The sequence below is a fragment of the Cicer arietinum genome, chromosome 4 (assembly GCF_000331145.2).
Source record: "Cicer arietinum cultivar CDC Frontier isolate Library 1 chromosome 4, Cicar.CDCFrontier_v2.0, whole genome shotgun sequence".
Lineage (NCBI taxonomy): Eukaryota > Viridiplantae > Streptophyta > Magnoliopsida > Fabales > Fabaceae > Cicer > Cicer arietinum.
Genome location: NC_021163.2, coordinates 7015864 through 7035742, shown reverse-complemented (window position 1 = coordinate 7035742; position 19879 = coordinate 7015864). Strand labels below are relative to the sequence as shown.

At 32.5% G+C, this 19879-nt stretch overlaps 3 protein-coding genes across 7 annotated transcripts; 1 reads left to right on the top strand and 2 right to left on the bottom strand.

The window, feature by feature from the left end:
* The first annotated feature begins 923 nt into the window (after positions 1-923).
* Positions 924-4171, top strand: LOC101502438 (uncharacterized). The gene is made up of 2 exons (XM_004495845.4): positions 924-1477; positions 3500-4171. Exons 1-2 carry the CDS (start codon positions 1039-1041, stop codon positions 4039-4041), a joined length of 981 nt encoding a protein of 326 aa, XP_004495902.1. The 5' UTR covers positions 924-1038; the 3' UTR covers positions 4042-4171.
* Positions 4172-5450: 1279 nt separating this feature from the next.
* Positions 5451-15292, bottom strand: LOC101502118 (histone-lysine N-methyltransferase EZA1-like). Of its 5 annotated transcripts, none has more exons than XM_004495844.4 (17): positions 14927-15292; positions 14360-14461; positions 13589-13860; positions 13234-13392; positions 12828-12912; positions 12532-12687; positions 12401-12448; positions 12247-12318; positions 11236-11861; positions 10646-10796; positions 9425-9645; positions 8900-9031; positions 6808-6895; positions 6684-6731; positions 6481-6609; positions 6169-6246; positions 5451-6054 (listed from the first exon to the last, which is right to left on the bottom strand). In XM_004495844.4, the coding sequence occupies exons 1-17, from the start codon at positions 14966-14968 to the stop codon at positions 5863-5865; spliced, it is 2601 nt and encodes an 866-aa protein (XP_004495901.1). In that variant the 5' UTR covers positions 14969-15292; the 3' UTR covers positions 5451-5862. The 5 variants fall into 5 exon arrangements, with proteins under 5 accessions (XP_004495901.1, XP_012569945.1, XP_027189731.1 ...); XM_012714491.3 differs by having other exon boundaries at positions 11236-11858; XM_027333930.2 differs by lacking the exon at positions 12401-12448.
* Positions 15293-17064: 1772 nt separating this feature from the next.
* On the bottom strand, positions 17065-18310 carry LOC101501793 (uncharacterized). Its single transcript, XM_004495843.4, has one exon. It carries the CDS (start codon positions 18117-18119, stop codon positions 17235-17237), a length of 885 nt encoding a protein of 294 aa, XP_004495900.1. The 5' UTR covers positions 18120-18310; the 3' UTR covers positions 17065-17234.
* Between the last annotated feature and the right edge of the window lie 1569 nt (positions 18311-19879).

The window sequence follows — 19879 nt, the reverse complement described above, 5'->3', positions numbered from 1 at the left end:
CAATGATTTTTTTTTATTATAAGAAAACTCCCCATTAAATAGCTAATGAACGTAGACATCTACAACTTAATAAATATATATATATATATATATATATATATATATATATATTGAAGGAAGATAAATATAATTTATTTAATGACCAATAAATAAGGATATTTTCACAAGTGAATTAATAAATTGATAAATAAAGTTGTAAGCGTCAGTCAACTTAATCTTTAAATTTTACAAATAAACATATATATCTTTAAAATTATAAAATAGTCATCAAAATAATTTATATTTAAACTTTTGCCGATACAGACTATGAAATAACATATTAATTGAGTATTTGGCTCATTCACGTTGATTTTATATTAATGTCATTACGATACTGACTAACTTTTCAAATAAATTTAAAATTTTCATGAAATATGTTGTTAATACACAATTATAATTACTCACAAATTTGTCTAATAAAAGATGACTATCAAAATATGTAATAAAAAAAGTGTACAATAAATTATTTTAATTAATATTTTATAATTTTAAATATATATTTACTAATTTACTAAATTTAGAGATTAATTTATCATATATTTATATTAAATATACCAATTTGCCTATCCAATATTTGTGTCTTGAACTTGGACAGATGTGTAGTTCCCTAGCATTAAAACATTTGAGTATTTGTTAATTTTTGTGTTGACATTAGAAAAATAGCAACATTATTGATTTGTCTCTTAACAAAATTTACTTTAAAATTAGGAAAATATTATTTATATACTATATTGGATATATGTATCCATACCGTGAATAATACCATGGTTAATAATCCAGTACTATCATTTCTTATGGTGACTATTACCATGGTTAGTATCGTCTTTATTTATTCAATTAATTAAATAATAATTTCACATCCAACTACTACAGAACCACCATTTGGTTTTGTCAAAAAAAAAAACCTACCTAACTATTGGCATCTTGTAAAAGAAAAAAACAAAAGAGCAATTTTATTCTCCACTGTCAATCCATTCTCACAAATCTCCCATTTCTCACATGGCTATTTCATGTCTCTGTTCTCCAAAGTCTCTAACCATTTTAGTTCTACTCATAGCCATACCAATTGGGATAATCATATCACTAGAAAGAACACAACCACAAACACACGTCTACCACTATCACAGCAACGGTTGGTTCAGAGAATGTGCTAAATGGGATTCTGATAACCACCGTTTCATAACCTCCTTCTTTGAAGGCGGTGTCGGTCAAATTACCGTCTCTAAAGAAAAGGATTCTTTGTCGGTGTTGAAAGAAGTGAAATTAGTAGAAGAAACAGAATTAATTGGAAATGCTTCCTTAGGGTTGACTATTGACCGGAGTAGGAATCGGGTTTTAGTGGTAAACGCCGAGGTTTTGAGAAACCGATATGGTTCTCTTGTTGCTTATGATCTTACTTCATGGAAACGCCTCTTTCTGACTCAACTTTCTTCTCCTAGTAAGCTTTTCTTATTCGTCTTTGATTTGTTTTCATTTCATGTCTTTTTAGTGAAATTGTGTGTAAATTATATAGATGTATGTATTGATAGATATTAGTTGATTTGATTTCACTTTGTCTTCATTAAAGTAAAGTATCCCGTCTCTACCACCACATTTAAATCTGGTAAACTAAAAAAATAAAAAACTGTTCAGCTCTTCGGTAAAGACGATTTTAATTATTCATTCATAAACTTTACTTAGGGAGAATGCGTGGTAACAGGGGAATCTGAATATATTCATTTTTAGTGAAAAATGATCAAAAGTTTATACAAAATGAATTATACCTATATGTTTTTTTCATTAATTATTATATCAATAGGTTATTTTTAAAAAAATTATATCAATATTTTCTTTTAGAGTATTTTTTAACTCATTCAACGGTTTCCATTCATACATAATTTTATATAGTAAAAACATTTCATTGGTATATATTTTAATATTAGTTTAACTTATATTTTATTGTCAAAATAAATGAATAAACATTTATTGTTAAATTATAAATCCATGTTGATAAATATGTATTTAAATAGTATGTTTAAATTTTTGTGACCATCCAAAATTATTCAATTTTTATACTTTTTATTTTTTAGAATAACTATTATATCAAATTATAAGATCTAATTCTAACTTATGTAAATATTTTTTTATACTATTTTTGACAACAGATATTGAAATTAATTTGCCACTAAAAAAGAGTGTATACAAATTAAATTTAATATTTATATTACTTAAATTAAATTATATGTGTATATATATATTAATACGTTGAATCTAGTAAAAAAGTTAAATTCGCAAGATGTAAATATTTAAATTTAATGTTGGATTAAAATAATCTCGATGAAGAGAATCCTTGAGAAACCAAGTATATGCTTGTGGTTATTCAAATTAAAGCAGAACACATATTCAAACATATTTTTAATTTTTGTTTATATTTTATTTTAAAGTAATTATTTAAAATTTAATATCGCATGCATGGTTTGTTGTGTTTGGAATTTGGAACATAGTAAAGGTGAAGAACACGAGGAAACGGCCTTCACACAGGATAGATGTTTGTTGTGGCTTTATTCATGAGCTGCACGTTTATTGTTTCTCTTTGTTGCTATCGATGAGTTACTCGGAGAAATCTACCAAATTAATCCTTAATTCTGTAGAGTACTCTTAAATAGGTATATGAAATTATAAATATTTAAATAGTTCGCTAACTTTATTAGTGTTAAATTTGTCGTTATATTTAACAACTAACTATTAGTTACTACTACTATATCTTTTAATTTAACGATTTTTTATTAATCTAATTCTTATATTTAACCACTTACAAAGATTAATATGAATAAAATTTGATAAAGTTAAAAACATTTTTAAAATATTTATAATTTCAAGTACATATTTGAGAGCTATGAAATTGGTGATTTACTCTTTTTAACTTCATCAAAACTTTTTTAGGTAGACAGACAATCTCAAACCCCTCATCTAAATGTTGAGTTACTTATCTTTTGAAGATCAACCTTTATTTTTTATTTATTTCACTTTTTAATTAATTCTATTCAGCAATTGTTAAGAATCTTATATCAAATGAGATATAGTCTAAAAATATGTTTATAATTCAGTGGCCGGCATCTCACACTTAAATGGTTGGTTTTGTAGACTTGATTTAAGGTAAATCCAAATTTACACGTAATTTTTTCTTAAGCTTAATTTGACAATTTGATTCTTTAGGTTTTTGAACCTAGATTAAAAGAAGTGACCTTTATCTTAATTTATTCAGACACCATTACACTGAAAAAGATAATTGGGCAATTGTGTATTGGTCAATGTGAAATGATTCGAACTGTTAAAATATTAATTTATAGTGATATCATAGGGATTATAAATTTGGTACTATTGAAATATGCTAGCTGGCAAATTGCAAGTTGCGACAACTCAAATCCTTTGACTAAATTCCTTAATCTAATGATTGCCAGTTTCCCCAAATTCAATGCAGGTGATGAAAAATCCTTAGCAGACGATGTTGCAGTTGATGCAGAAGGCAATGCTTATGTTACTGATGCAAAAGCAAGTAAAATATGGAAAGTTGATGTTAATGGTAACCTTGTATCAATCATTAGAAGCCCATTGTTCACTCCAAAAGAGTGGCACAAAACATTGGTTGGCCTTAACGGAATTGTATACCACCCAGATGGATATTTGATTGTGATTCACACTTTGAGTGGTAATTTGTTCAAAATTGATTTAACAAAAGGTGAGGAAGTGAGGATAATAAATGTTGTTGGAGGTCCACTTTATTTTGGAGATGGTTTAGAGTTATTGTCTCGTGATAAGATTGTAGTGGCTGGAAATCCTTCTGGGAGATTAGTGGAGAGTTTAGATGGTTGGAATACAGCTTCTGTTGTGGCAACATTTTATGGGCCTAGACATCGTTTGGCTACAGCAGCTACTGTGAAGGACGGAAAAGTGTACCTAAACCATTTGCTTGGAATTGGATATCCTAAAAAGAAGCATGCTATTGTTGAGGCAGTTTTTTAATTCATAGTATTCTACTTTTCATAAATCTGAACAGATTTGGTTGAAATTTGGTGTCTGTTTGCTTATTTATTTCGGTTTTGTAACATTTATGGATATACTTTCTAGAAATATAAGCTCTGTTTGGTGGAAATTTAGATCCTAAATCAGAAGCATTATAATCTTTAATGGTTCCGCTGACTTTGAATGGCATGTCAAGGATAAGATGTAGATAAAATATAATAACAACTTTTCTTAAATAAAATAAAAAAATGTTTAATATTGAGGAATTAAGTAAAGTAATTCATATATAAAATTAAAACAATCACTTTAATGTATTAAAATATAAAATATTAGTTTGAGAATACAACGATGTTATACATTAAACTCGTGAGGGAGAATTTCACAGTAGTCTTAATTGGCTCCAAATGACAAAAGTGTAGAGGTATTTTCATTAATATTATTCGGCAACTTCTCCCTTGAAGGCCAAATATCACTTCACATACTCTTCTACCTTGATGCTGTGTCAACATGGTGGATTTGAATCTTTTGCAGCACACTCTCCTCTATTATCTATAGCAATTTATTCGAATACACAAAAAGTATTGTATTGCTTGTGAATCAATGCTAAAAATAGTTGGTTGCCACTTGCTCTTCTCGACTACTAATATGCACTTTAACTTACGACAAAATTATTGGTGCTTACATAATATTCAAAGTGGACAATACCTTATAAAAGCAATGCAGTGGACTCGATATCAAAACACTGGCTCTAGAATGAGGGGTCTAAGCCACACGCGAGTATCAACAAACCCTTTATCCCTTAACCTCAATTGGTGGAACATGTTTTAGTATTACCAAAAAGTCTCACTACTTTAAAAGCGAGACTAAAAATAAAATAATTTATAGATACTCATTTTTCTCAATCCACTTAGACAAGCATACTTGAGGTCAAAACTTTACGCTAGAAAGACATAGTCCCCTACAAGGGCTAGTAGGCTCTCTAACCCTTTAGCCTAGACTGAAGACATACTACTTTGGTATACCAAAAAATATCACATTATTTAAGAATTAAAAATAAAGGATAATTTATACAAACTCACTCTCCTCAAATTACTAAAGCACCTTCTAAATAGTCAAAATCGCGAAGGCTTTTATAAGTCACAAAACAAATACGTAAATATATAAATTTAGAGTTCAATTTTCCAATAACAAATTGAGAATTCTGCATCGAATTTCTCTTTATATTGTAACTGCTCACACAACTTTGTGTATAGTTGGTAGTTGGTAACTAGGAATAACCCCTAGCCTCGTATCAAAGTTTGAATACGCCTTAGAAGGAAGTCCTTGATCCAATTCATTATGAAAAATTAACCCCTTATAGAGAAAGGTCGTATCGTTACTCTATAAGCTTTGAACAGAATTGTCTCCTGTAAGAGGGTGAATGTGGATTTTATTCAGAAATATTTATCTATTTCACTGCTAGGAAGATTTATCTTATTCATTGCAAAATTATGCCAAATCAGCAAACATGCTTGGAAGAATAAATATTTTTGGTATCCAAAAGGAAATTTTATACTCAGGTTATCGACTGCTAGGCTAATTTCTAGCTTATTGCTATCAACATTGATCTGCTTCATCTCTTACCCATTTGATTTTCTAATAACTGTACCCTAGCCATAATTTAAGGCATATTAGCATTTCTAATTCAATTATTAGTTTCCTTTTCAGTGACAGTTGCTCGAGTCTTTACCATGAATCTCACAAGTTTGTATCTGTTGAGAATATACTGGTAGAAGCCACAAGTTTGTCCATACTGGACATTGGTCATGGCTCATCAGCTCATCAATGGGATTGGTGTTTCTTTGCTCTACCTTGTGGAACTGCTGATTCATCTCTCTTGGAACCCTCAGGTTTACGAGCCCATGGAGGTGCTTGATCAGGACCATAGCGATAATCATAGAAGAGCTCCTCACTGGCATCAATATGTTCCTTGGCAAATATGCCAACTCGGTGATCTCCGGCAACCAACATCACCTGTGGCAGCAGTGCAAAAGACCAGTTATTGTGACAATTCAAAGATCATGGTCAAGCTACAGAGCCCAAAAGTTAAGTTTCAAACCTCCCCACAATTTGATTTTCTGGACTCACCTTTGCATAGCAGTTGGGATTTGATGAATGGTTTGCAAATTTCAACTTGTCTCCTTTGCGATAAGCATCAAGAACGTACTGGTGAAGAAACAGAAAGAAGATTTAACGTCTAAATCGGTTTGAAATCCAAATATGTTGTAGCTTGTCAAGAAAGACATGTGAGGGAAGGGACTAGATTGCTGAAAGCTAACGGAAATATAATTAAACAATGTATGATCGCACTCATTTAACATACAAAGAATCTTAACTCAACGAGGAAGATCAAGAGCAGCCCAAGTTAAGAGAAGAATGCCGATCATGTGAGACACATACCTGCTCATTCAAATCAAAAAGGAAAGATGAATTCGCACGATCATATATTTTCCCACGCTTATCAGCTTCTCTGTGCGAGATCAATTCACCCGTGTACTCCCCCAGGTAATCATTTTTGTTAACAGGATTCTGAAATGTCATCTTCGTTAATTACCAGAATGAGCTAATATTATTAGAAAACAAAGAAGTCCGTTAATCATAACCTTTAAGAAGGCTCCCCATCCTGCAACATCAGACTTCCCCAAGAGAATCTGAAAAACATAGAAATAAAAACAATGTGAGACAATGGCATGCAGATAATTTATACACCCACTCAGAATTACTAACCCTCTGTTGTTGCCTTAAAAGGAGCCTCATATTGCCGCATTGACCTTCTCCACGCCGTGTTGGCTCCCCCAATGTACCATCCCCACAGCTGTACAAAGAGTGTAACATATAAATGCATTTGTGAGAATTTAAGGTGGAGGGTGGAATCCCAAGTCCAAATATCGTGTAAAAGTGGGACAGGTGACACAGTTCAAAGTTCAAACTGATACAGCACTAAAGAGAATCAAAGGGGTTTTACACTACAAGATAAAGGTGAAGTAGAGATTATCATTTCATGATTTGTAGACGTTGAAGTCATGGTTTAGATTAAAGAGGGAAGAGAAAAAAGTATAGACTTCAAACTATGAAGTCCTCCACAACATTACCCACTTATAATTTGATATATCGATAGTTATGATTTGATAGAAAAAGATTAAATAATCCTCATCTATACTAATGCAAGACTACAAATCCTTATTGAATAGAGAAAGAAACTAATCCTAAGATAATAGAAAGATAGAAAAAGATATTTTATATATTCTAACACTCCTCAAGATAAAAGTTTAGTAAGCTTTAAGTTTGTTACAAATGTGCTCTTTGAAAAGAGAAAAAACTAATGATATAATTTGATATTGAAAGTCGATAGAGCCAGATCAAATATGGAACATGAGTCAAGACCAATTGCGGTTGGGAGAAAAGCTAGGGCCAGACCACAATTGGGGGGAAAAAGTAGTGCTAAACTGCAACAAAGGCAAAACCAGTGTCAAATCATATCTAAGGCAAAACCAGTGGCCCACAACCGAGGCAAAAAGAACAACATGAAACTCTACGGTAGAGGAGAGCTTCAAAACATGTTGAAATGATGATACTAACATGAGGAGGAGGAGGAGGAGAGCTTTAAAACATACCCGAAAGATGACATAATGGAGGAGATAAAAATGGTTGGAATTTGTGTATGGTTAAAAATATGCTTTGAGTTCCAAATTTGAGCAGAGTTTCATACTTTGGGGAATTCAATAGCAAAATAGTTATGAGATAGGTTATGGAGGATGGTATCACTAATAGATTTGACACTGTATTGAAGTCATAGGGTTTTAGATAAACAGGAAGATAAATACAACAACAATCAAGACTTACCTACTAAGTAGAGTGGACTACATGGATCAAACGACGCCATAATGATTTTTCATATTTCATATCTTTATCCAACTCATTAATCTCCAGGTCTTTCTCAATAGTTTCTATTCTAGTTTTTCTAGACTTTCCTCTTCTTCTAGCGATTTGACTACCCTACATCTAATCTAGTCTCTTTACTGGCAGAATCTACAGGTTTCCTCTCCACATGTTCAAACCACCTAAGCCGAGTTTCCACCATCTTATCTACAATAGGTGCTACTCCAACTCTCTCTTTAATGTTGTCATTCTCAATCCTACCTCGTCTAGTCTTTCCATACATCCAACGCAACATTCTTATATCTGCTACACTTATTTTATTTTCATGTTAGGTTTTTATCGCCAACACTCTGTCCCATACAACAGAAAGAGGGAAGATAAATACTAAAACTTTGAATTATAAATATAATTTGATACTCCCTCTGGAATGAAATATAAACAAAAATAAAAAACTTATCTCTTATTTAATGATAGTATCTCTAAAATATATACCCCTCATTTAATTTAACGTTTTCAATTTCCAATGAACCAATTTATTAATCATGGAGAGCAATTTAGGCAATAGACTTATTATTGGGATTGCATGGATTAAATGTAATCAACTATATTTCTTAATATGTTTTGATCTATTTTTGTTCATAGTTCATTCAAGAGGGAGGAAATTGATATACATGATTTGATACAAAAAGATTAAATGTTGAAAATGCAATATGTGCAGTACTACTCAAATGAGGCAAGGAAGATAAGAAAATTTAACAATGCTTTGCCATGATATTCATATGCCTTAACAAGCAGTAGATGCTATTCAGTTATTTGGTTAAAAATATTACTAGTGAATAATGACTTCCTAAATCAGGTGATGTAATAGAATCAAGACATGTAATTCAAAAACCTAAGAGGCATAAAATCAGGTTCAAAGCAAAAATATTTGGTTCATTACCTAACCCAACAATTTCGACAAACATCTGGATCACATTCACGTCCAGCAGCAAAGCAAGGACATTGTCTACTTCTGCATTGACTCTTGGCGCAATGACATCCTCTAAACCGGTTTTTGCAGCTCTTCGAACAACTGAAGATAGAAGAAATTGTTATATTCAAGTCATAATTTATTAACAATTACATCAACTAAGTCAAGATAATAGTTCACAAATAAAGTTTAAAATGCATCTTATAGAAGCTTTCCAAATATGAAAAGAGATTTTGAAGCAATGGCTTTATACTGGCACTCTGAAATAAATGATCGATTATTGTTTAATGAGTTTATAAGCTTATCTAAGCAAGTAAAACCATACTAGACCCCAGACCAGCCTCATCAAAGTTCATCCATAGCCCTATATACTCCTAACAATATAGTTCAATCAAATGACCAACACACAGCCACTGAGAAATACAAAATGTCCTGCAATTTTCTCTTCCCTTGCATTGCTACAAAAGCTACACAATTAAATGAAAAGATACACACCCACAGTATTTTTCGCAGCAAGTTCCACCATTAACACAAGAACAGTCCTTTCCACACATTGATTGACATCCACATGGAGTATACTGCTTGCAAGATTGATTTTTCCCATCAGCAATTCTTTTCAATATTGATGGGTGACCAGCAGACTTCCAAGAATATTTAAACTTCCTTGTTTTCCCTCTTTTTCTCAGCAACCGTGACCTAGTTGGCATGTCTTGGTCCTAGCAACAAAACCCACATTCAAAAGGACATTATGGCAAATAAACATTAGGGTACTCGTAAAGGTTGCTAGAAGTTGATAGGAAAAAAGTTTCACGATAAATCAAGTGCCACATGTTGAACATTCATAATAATGTTACATTGTTACAAAAATTGAAGAACTCATTATACAAAACAGGAGAATCAGGAATCTTCCAAAGGCTACAATTACAAAGAAAGAAGAAAATAATATATGTTGGCTCAAAAGCACAAATCAATCACTATTCATGTAAAATCTAGACATACCCTTTTTATGAGGCAACTAAATACAAAATGCTAGTTAACTTACAGTCAGAGATAACATAATGGGACCGAGAACCAAAAAACCTCTGCATTAACTAAGCCCAAATCCAAGGCCTTAAGAGGGCAATCTTGAAGGCCTAAGACACCTAAAGTTGGTTGGAAAGTACAGAAATGAAAGTGTGGGAAGTAATAGTTAATGAGTTTAGTCAGAGAAGATAATAGGTGAATCTGATGTAAAAGGGAAACAGTGGTTTACATGGGATTAACAAGTTGTTTTATACTTTTCCCTAAGCTAAGAGCCTAGGCTAGGAGAGAGATCCTCCGTAGCATAGAGCATTAAGCTCTTTTCTTTGTATCTCTTTCCAGTTTTCCATAAAATAAAATTGTTCACAAGCATAATAACAATTTATATTTTTTAAAGTTTGATGCCTAACCAGACGACTGAGATACTGATTCTCCTATGCAGCCAAGAAATTTCAGAATACAAAGAGTATAGTTTTTCTTTTCAAAATTTAACAAATTGGTTATAACTTTTTGGTACATCATAACAATCAAGTCTCATACCACCAAGTGAGGACTTTGGACATACAAATGGAAAATTTTATTTTCCATCTTCTACAAGTCTCACCCCAACCCCCAAAAGAAAATAACATAAAAAAAGTCAAGACAACAAGACAAGACAGGAGAATGCCGGGTAAAAGAAGATGCTTGTAATCTCACTGTGCCGTCTGTGACAAATTTTCCCTTGTCATCCATGATTGAACTAGCTGCAATAATAGATCTGTGGGACATCGACACTCCATCATGCATATAACTAAATATTTCCATGCAAGTCTTCGAATCAGAAAGTACGTTCCTAGCTATGAGGCAGCTGTAGAGAATGAGTTGCACATGAGATAAACATAAACATTAGCAAAATAAGGCCTCTACATGGAGTACGATACTCATGACAAGAAAATGAATTATGCTTTCGTTTGATTCACTTAGGAACCATTAGCCACAATCCGAATAGTTTACTACAAAAAGGTTTCACAGTTAACATATTTGGCTTTTCACCATAATTATTCATGCATTCAAGAAGATTAATTGAACTTGAAGCTAAAAAATTAGGATGGGTTTGTAGGAGTTTTGGAGAAATAAAGGATTACTTCTGATACAAAAATAAAAGAAGTCAATTAATTATGATGAAAAAAATCTGTCTTACAGTTCACAAAATGGGAAACATAAAACATATACTCTTCAAACTAAATTTGATGCCACCCTAGCATTTCTCAACATAATCGTGTTATGATAGACAGAAAGATTCTTACCTGTTTCTGCCAAACATTTCTACTCCCTTTAAGTATAACTCTTTCTCTAGAGGTTTCCAATCTGAGAAACCTAGCATTCCATCAACTTGTTCTTCCATTGAATTCAACAACTTTTTAAGTTCTTTCTCACTTGCGACTGATTTTGATCCATCCACAACACCTTTGTCATGCTCTCTATGGCAAATGCTCGAAGGAACTATTAATTTATTTGATGTATGTTCAACAGTTTTGTCCAAAATTGAACAAGTGTTTATATGTTTTGTTTCATCACATGCACCCAAATTTATATTCTTGCTATTATCACTAATCACCGAAACAACATCATCTGAAATCTTCTTCAGCTTTTTATAAGAACTCTGAGAACCAAGAGGCAATGTTGAGTCACATAGTGACGTGTCTGATTGATTTGTGACTTTCCGTTTCCCCAAATTTTCTGAGACAGGGTCATTTAAATTGAGATACCCATGACAATCAACCCCTGTCGGAAGTGTAGTACTCTGACTGCCAGGTTGTTCTGCACTGGACGGTGCCAATATCCCATCTGCTTCCTCTACAATTGTAGTTTTCTTATCCTGAAAAGACCTGGTAGTTGAATCTTTCGGCAAACTTTTGACAACCTTTAACTGCTGAAAAATAAAATGGCAGTCAGTCTTTACGCATTTTCCCTATCAAATTTATAAGAAAGAAACATTGATAAGGTGAACTTGTAACTGGGTGCCAAATATGGTATACACATAGAATCATCCATGAAGTATGAAGTAGAAACAAGTTTTGTTAAAGCTACATGCTTCATAGTTCATATTAAAAATTTGGGTAGAATTTATTCCAATTTTAATCAACAGAAGATAGAAATGCCACCATATATATTCTATACTGATTCCATAGTCAATGCAAACTTTAAACAAATTAGCCGCAACAAATATAATTTGAATAGACCTATTTTCATCTCCGAAAATTTCTCACCCACCTCAAATATAAAAAGTACTTCAAATCTCAAACAAAGAAGAATACCTTAAGGTAACACTGATCACTGCACGGTTTCCTCTCACCGTCAGGCTCATACCAAACTATCTGCTTTTCACTCTGTGAAGTAAACCATCAAATTTAAATTATTGAGGAAGTAACACAGATTAAGGTGACAGTAACATAGGGCACTCTTCCTTACCGGATATATCAAAGGTTGAGAGCAGCCATGCAGACGACAGTCAAAAATCTGCCGCAGGAAAGCAGAAAAGTATAGATGCACTCACTATGACAATGATGACGATGTTAAAAAGATGATGCTTTTGTACATACCAGGCACCGGCGACAGAAAAGGTTATCAAGTGAATCTAATGCTTCGCTCAGGTTTTTCTCTAGATACATGCTCATAAGAGATTCATGTTCTCCTGAGCTTTTTGAATGCTGGTCCAACCTATCCATATTATTTTCCCTGATACTTTTGTACCTCTCCTGTGTTTTTCATGAAAGCAATTTCTTGAAGAAATGAAGACAGTTTCTCACCATAAATCCCCATAGTGCATATTATTCTCGGTATTTAAGATTAACAATAGTCAAGCATATAATCATGTCTACAAGTTATTCTAGATTACCTGGATTTCTAAACTGGTGCCTCCAACATACTTGCTAACAACATTCAATACCTCCTCGTTTAACCCATGTTCCTCAAATGCCATCCTAGTATATGCAATAGTCAAGACATTAATTCTAGAACGAAGAAATGCTGAATGTTTGAATGAAGTTGGAAACTTATGGGTATTATAAGTTAAAATCTGGTATTATAAATTGTGTGGTCATGATTCACGATACAATATTTCCTGAAGGTGCAGCAAGGAAAACCGTGTTTGCCTCGACACTTTAATTAAATATGTTAATCAATGATTCATATAGCTAACCAGAATTATAACAATCAAAATCGATTATTCTTGTTTCATTGAATCTTTCTTCACAAATGAGTGACCTTCTTAAAGAATTTCCATCATCTTCATCTTAACATACCATAAAATACGGTCTTCAGCCTCACAGAATTCATGTTTTTCTTCTTCGGGTTCTGTTTCTTCCTCACTGTCACTACATATCAATGCTTCACTTCCATGGTGATCATAGTAGATCCTTCTTCTTCCAACAACTGACTGATCGTCAGCCATTCTCTGATTCCTAATGTGTGAAAGATTTTAAAATAGAAGAAAATACATTATTGAATTTGCATACTGACTGGTCAATAAGTTGCAAAAGCCGAAGTCCCATTTTCTATTTTAAAATGGAAAAAATTCAAGCAGTGGGTTGTTCACTTTGGAAAAAATTGCACATCAGGTACAACACGGGAAATTAAAATATTTGTAAGTCAAAACACCTGCCCAAAAATATCCAAGATGTATACGGTGGTAATCTTTCAATACGTGGAATCTTGATGCTTGTAGCAGATGGTATGTCTTGATTGTTGTGGTCTTTGTCTCCTGAACCCTGAGTAAAACCATCGAATTTACATAAAGGATGGTCCATTCTTGAAGAAAGCATTGAAAGTGTCTTATTTTCCTCCATCTGTGAAGAGCCCCTGGTTGATACCGCTGACATTATTCCTGAAATATGACATTGTAGCTTCTTCTGGTTCCTCTGAATTTTTTCCTACAGAAAAATAGCTAGGATTTATTTGCAAGCCAAGCGGCATGGTATGCTAAAAGAAGCTATCTCATTCTCAACCTTGAATCTTCCGTTGACATAAAGTTTACTTTAAAATCATAAGTTCATAACATAAAGTTCAACCCAGAAACACGGCTAAATTAAAAATATTGCTGAAAGTCACACCCATATAACCAAACAAATCAGAACGTTTACCACAGTGTAAAAGCAACAGAAATAAAAAGATTTCATGTCACACACTTATAGCATTTTATTTATCTAGCTGTTCAAATCCAGTTTTCCACAGGAATGGTCCAAGAAGAACTAAACTAACGATTCTACAAAATCAGGTTGGCACTGAATAACAAATATCACTATGCTAAATTGCCAATGCCAGTACCCTCAATTAACAGTGAAAGAACAACAAACATCATGCCAGAAAACAAGCTACAAAAAGATGGATCCTTTCAAAGAATCAAGCAACAGGACCTAATCACAAACTTACATGAATGGATACAATTCTCTCCACCTGGATTTGCTTTTTCAACTGATTTATCTTGATGGACAAGGTTCCAACAGCATCATTTGATGACTCTCCAAGTAACTTCTGTCAATATTACAGAACAAAATATTGCTTATAATTACTGCTTCAAAAATGAAAAGACAATCACATACATTTAAAACACAAAAATCCAAAATCAAAATCCTCAATCTTTAATTCCAATTCAATTAAGCAAGTGAGCTATTAAAGTACTATATTAACTATACGTACAGTTTTTAAAGGAGTAATCACTAATCAGCAACAAAACATAGACTAAATTTGAAGACAAAGGATGATGACAAATCCGTACAAGTGAAATTGAATTGTTGTAATAATATTGAAATTCGATTAAATGAAATCTATCGACAATCCTATAAAATTAATGATGCTAAAGTAGGTAATAATGAAATTGTGAAACACGGTTTATGATAGCGATTAGAAGGAATCATCATAAAAAGAGAATTGAAACGAGTTGGTATTAGTTAAAATTGAATTGAGCGAAGAGAGAGAGGAAAGGGGGGAGAAACTGACTGGATGGAGTTTGGGAGCAGAATCGGTAGGTTTGGAAACCATGGACGTTCCTTCTTCTTCAGCTACGCCAAGCGAGTTGATGAAGGTGGGGAGAAGAAAAGAGAGAGAGAGAGATCAGACTCGGAAAGTGACTCGGTCCGAACTCAGTACAAGTGTGTAGTGCAAGAAAATAAAGAGTGACATGGCCTACAGAGTAAACGAAGGAATTGTATGGTATCGTAACTGTACGCACTATGAATGGCTACTATTTTATGAGTTACAGTACGTTACTGCCTTCTTGGCTTTGGGTGGGAGCTCAGCTAATAAGCATCCTCATGCTTTTGACGCATCTTCCCCTTTCCATTTTCTACCTTTTTTTTTCTCTTCCGTGGCCCATCTAGTAGCTTTTATTTATTCCTTATTGATTTACGCACACTTTTATTCATTTTTCCTATGTAATTGGAAAGGATTCCATCTTTTATTTTATTCATTTTTAAGGTTAAATGGATTTTTACTCTACTGTTCTACTTAAAATTAACTTTTATGGTATTTTTTACTGAATTACCACTTCATTTCTATGGTTTTTTATTTTTATTTTTAATATTAGGAGCATGTCTTGGTGTATATACAAACTCTTTAGCAACTCATTTTATTTTTGTTTGATTTGTAATTCTCTCCTCATATAATAAAGGCAATCATCCATGGAACTCAAACTATCTTCTTGAAATCGTTTTTCTTTATGTAAATATTTTTCTTCTTTTCAATTTCATACTCTTTAATTACATTTCTTGTTAAACATCATATTCAATTAAAACTTAATATTTTGCATCCCTTTTCACCCATCTTAAAGTTTGGAAATTTTTCATAATTTCTTCATCACCACTCTCAAGTGGAGTATATAAATCATCAAAATCATCATTTGACTCATTTTAAAATTTAGTTGCTGTTGTGTATCCTCAATTTCAATTTTTTTATTATTCTGATTAACTTCACCTAATATTTTAAGTGACAGAATATTTGTCCAGTCCATGTCACTAGATTATTCACTACCTTCAAAGTCATTTATAATCAAGAAATTTATCTTCAGCTTCTTTATCATCCCTAAACATAATCAGCATCATATACACTTTCATCTCCCTCTACACCTTGTTGAGCACCTTCATCGTGTAGTTGTTCATTTCCACGTTCATCTTGAGCACCCTCGTCTCCTCGCACACCTTCTTGACCACCTTCATCGTGTATTTTTTTTTCATTTCCAACTTCATCTCATCTCACTATGTTGACCACCTTGTTTTTTCTTCTCAACTATTACAACTACTTCTTCTACGTTAGGGCCAGAATCCATTATTGGATTGTCAACTGTAATGCTCCACTTAAACTACTTATATTCTCTATTTATATTTTGATCTCAAACCTAATTAAAAAAGCATTTAAAAAAGCATAAAAACATGCCAACAATACAATAAAGATTTCAGTAAGTCAATGAAAGATAATCAACAAAAACCTTAATCATAACAATTAAATTAGTTTCTTTCACATATGATTGATGATTAAGAATAATACAAGATTCACAGTCTTTAATTCAATCCATCTTCAAAAAAAAAAATTGTTGGTGTTTGTATTGACTATAGGTGGTGTTTGGCACGACCAATCCAACCACGTGTTGACAAATCATCATGTGTAAGGGGTTTTCATAAATTCCTTCCTTAAAATATAGTACCGACATAACAAGTCTTTATTATATGTGAACACCACACTTAGACAGGAAAACAAATGATGTCATACTATGATGATAAATAAGTCATATATCACATTTAAACCGTGAAATCAAAGAAAAAAAATATAAAACTGTGTGAAAAATTAATTATTTAAATAGAATATGATATTAAAATAATTTGAAGGGTTGATTTTCAAACCAAAAGAGTACTCTAAATCATCCCTCTAATTAATAAAGAAGAGATAAACATGGGGTTTAAAAAAGACAGATGCGACTGTGTTTCTTTTGTTTTCTTTCTCACAATTTTGTTCATACTAGGCCAAAGCTGGTAACCATCATATTCATATAAGTAACGCTATCTGAAAACAAAAAACAAACCCATTTGTATTTACTTGAAAAAACAAAATCAACAACCCGTATTAAAAAATTGATTATCAACAAGTTCATCAATAACAAGTTACCAATATAATATTGTCTATATGTTTATTACATTTTTGCCAATGTACTATACAATATTGCAATATCTCTGATCATAGAATTAAAATAACAAAAAAGGAGAGTAGAAACCAATTAAAGGCTTTTTTTTTTTTGTTTCACAAAAACTTGTCAAATTTACACCTTGTCAAAATTGTGACTGGGCTCTGATTCCACCTCTGAAATCTCTGTTACTCTTCTTCTGCAAGTAGAAACCATGAAAATCCACATAACACCTTTCACAATCCTCACCATTCCAATTGTAACAGTAAGATAATACAACCACCATCCAACAAATTCCTCTATTCCAACATCCATTGATTCTTCTATCTTTGTTTCAGCCATAACAGCCAAATTTTCAACTTCTTCTCTCAATTTCCACCACCACAAAGTTCCTAAACTAATAGCCACGACAACTTTCTCAATCCACCTTTCTCTTTTTCCAACCCCAAAAACAGTGTCATCCACCACTGGTCTTACAACAATTCTACACCAAATTTGTGTTGTTTCGTGCAAACCCAACAGAAAAATCATTCTGCTTAAGAAGCTTCTCTTAACACCAAAACTAGAACCATCATCGTTTTCATCGACAACATCGATATCAGAATAAAAAACTCCAGCTGCAATGCTTCCTTCAATTCCTAAAGCAACACAAACTTGAAAAGTGCAAAGGAGAATCCATGCTATGTAAAGATGAAGTTTGAGAACAGAATTGGATGACTCATTTAAAAGGGTGATTTTTCCCAATAAGCCATGGATTAGAGTAGCTACACTTACAATGGAAACAAGAACATAGAGAATACATGGGGTGGTGTGAATAGCAAAATAGAAAAGATAGGAAAAAGGTTGTTGTGAATGGATTTGAGAGTAGAATTGAGCACCAGAGAGACTAGATAAGAGAAGAAAAGAGAGAGGGAGGAGAAGGGTAAGGATTGTGATGGTGAGGAGGTGGAAGATCTTTTTGGGGGTGTAGGTAGCAACATGGTTGAAGATTAACTCTTTGGATTTTTTCTGCCAACCCATTTGTTTGGAATTAAACCAATTTTGATTTGAAGAAATTAAACACCTTCTTCTTTATTTAGAAGCTAAGGGAAGTTCAACATTAAGCAAAGGTGTCTCTTTGTGTATGTGACTTGACAACTATATATTTTTCTTTGAAATGAAATTTAATAAGTGGTTACCACGTCCATTGGTTATTTAGTTGACATTTTGTAGGACATGGTGTTCAATTCTTTTTATATCAATATTTAACTTAGCTCAATATCCACCAATTTATAAAATTATATTTTTAGTTTATCATTGGAGAATTGGTTTGGTACAAAAAAAGAATATTGATTTGAATTTGATAGGGATTATGAGTGGAATCAGTTTGAAATTTTGGGGGAAACCTCTTTGGCTGTTCCGTGGCTCCCTCTTCGTTGACGGAACATCAATCAATGAATTTATTTTGTTCACATTAGAAATTACGTACTACGATCAAACATAATGCTAAAATATTATTAACAAGCGACCATGTTAGTCAAAGAAATTATAAAACTGCAATTTGGGAAGTAAAGAGTCTATTATCTGATGTGGGATTTCTTACTCACCACATAGTTAAGTTGGAGTGGGAGTGGGCTAGCAATAAGATTTATTGGATAACGAGAGAATGTGTCTTTGCCAATTCAAAAAAGAGGTTTAAGTGTTCATGATTTGAAAGGTTTTAATTTATCTTTTTTGGTAAGTGGTGTTGATGATTCAAGACAGAGTGAGAGGAACTCTGACAGAAGGTGTTGGTCAATAAATATGAAGAGCATTTTGGTAGGATAGTAGGGAGTTTATTGCACGGGTCTAGGTGATGGAAGGATATACATGTTATCCAAGAGGGTGAAGGTGGTTTGTCCAAAGATTGGTTTGATAATAATTGTATAGAATTGTTGAGGATGAGAGAAATACTTTGTTTTGAAAGGATTATTTGGCGATAGGGGAGTTTTGAGAGAGGTGTTTGGTAGATTATTTAATTTGTCTTTACAACATAAGGAATATGTTAGTGTTATGGTTGACTTGCTGCGTAGTGAGGGTGTTCAAGGGTAGAGGTGGAAAAGACGTTTGTTTGTGTGGGAGGAAGGATTGATGAAGAAATGTAGAACTTTTTTGACTAACATTCATTTGCAGGTAAATACAACTGGTACTTAGTAGTGGAACTATGTTCGAGGAGAGGTGTATTTGGCAAAGGACGCTTATATGGTCTTGCAAGAAGATGTGGTTGATGGTTGTAACGCCCCAAATTTTTTATACGAATATTACTAAAAATATTTATTTTCTTTTATTTATTTTCTTTTATTTTTAATTTTTTTTCTCATTAAAAGAACGTAATGTAATTTACCAAAATATTATTTATTTATTCACTTGCAAAATTAATATTCCAATTATTAGATCAATATTCATTTATGGTCCAAAATAAAATAAATTCTCTTTAAGTTGAAATTCAAAAGAAACAATATTGACTGAAATTAATGACATTCAACATTTATATTAAAAGTTAATAATGAAGAGTAAATTACAATGTGCCACAAAAATTTAGTAATACAAAATATTATTTTTAAATAAAATCTCATTTTCCCACGTGCGTGCACCAATCAAACATCATTCGTGCAACTCTTTGAAATCATTAGTACCTAAATGTTGGTGTAAGGGGTCAGTTCATCCCACAACAAAATTAAACCAAATAATAAATTAACAACCATAAAATATGAATATAAAATCTTTTCGTAATAAAAGATTTAAAAAAAATTGATTCTTTA

Excerpts from the sequence above, each read along its gene's own strand:
- LOC101502438 (XM_004495845.4), top strand. The coding sequence starts at position 1,039 with ATGGCTATTTCATGTCTCTGTTCTCCAAAGTCTCTAACCATTTTAGTT. Across the intron at positions 1,478-3,499 it reads GACTCAACTTTCTTCTCCTA|GTGATGAAAAATCCTTAGCA; the intron begins GTAAGCTTTTCT and ends AATTCAATGCAG.
- LOC101502118 (XM_004495844.4), bottom strand. The coding sequence starts at position 14,968 with ATGGTTTCCAAACCTACCGATTCTGCTCCCAAACTCCATCCA. Across the intron at positions 6,732-6,807 it reads TTTTAAGGCAACAACAGAGG|ATTCTCTTGGGGAAGTCTGA; the intron begins GTTAGTAATTCT and ends TATGTTTTTCAG. Across the intron at positions 6,055-6,168 it reads ATCCCAACTGCTATGCAAAG|GTGATGTTGGTTGCCGGAGA; the intron begins GTGAGTCCAGAA and ends CTGCTGCCACAG.
- LOC101501793 (XM_004495843.4), bottom strand. The coding sequence starts at position 18,119 with ATGGGTTGGCAGAAAAAATCCAAAGAGTTAATCTTCAACCATGTTGCT.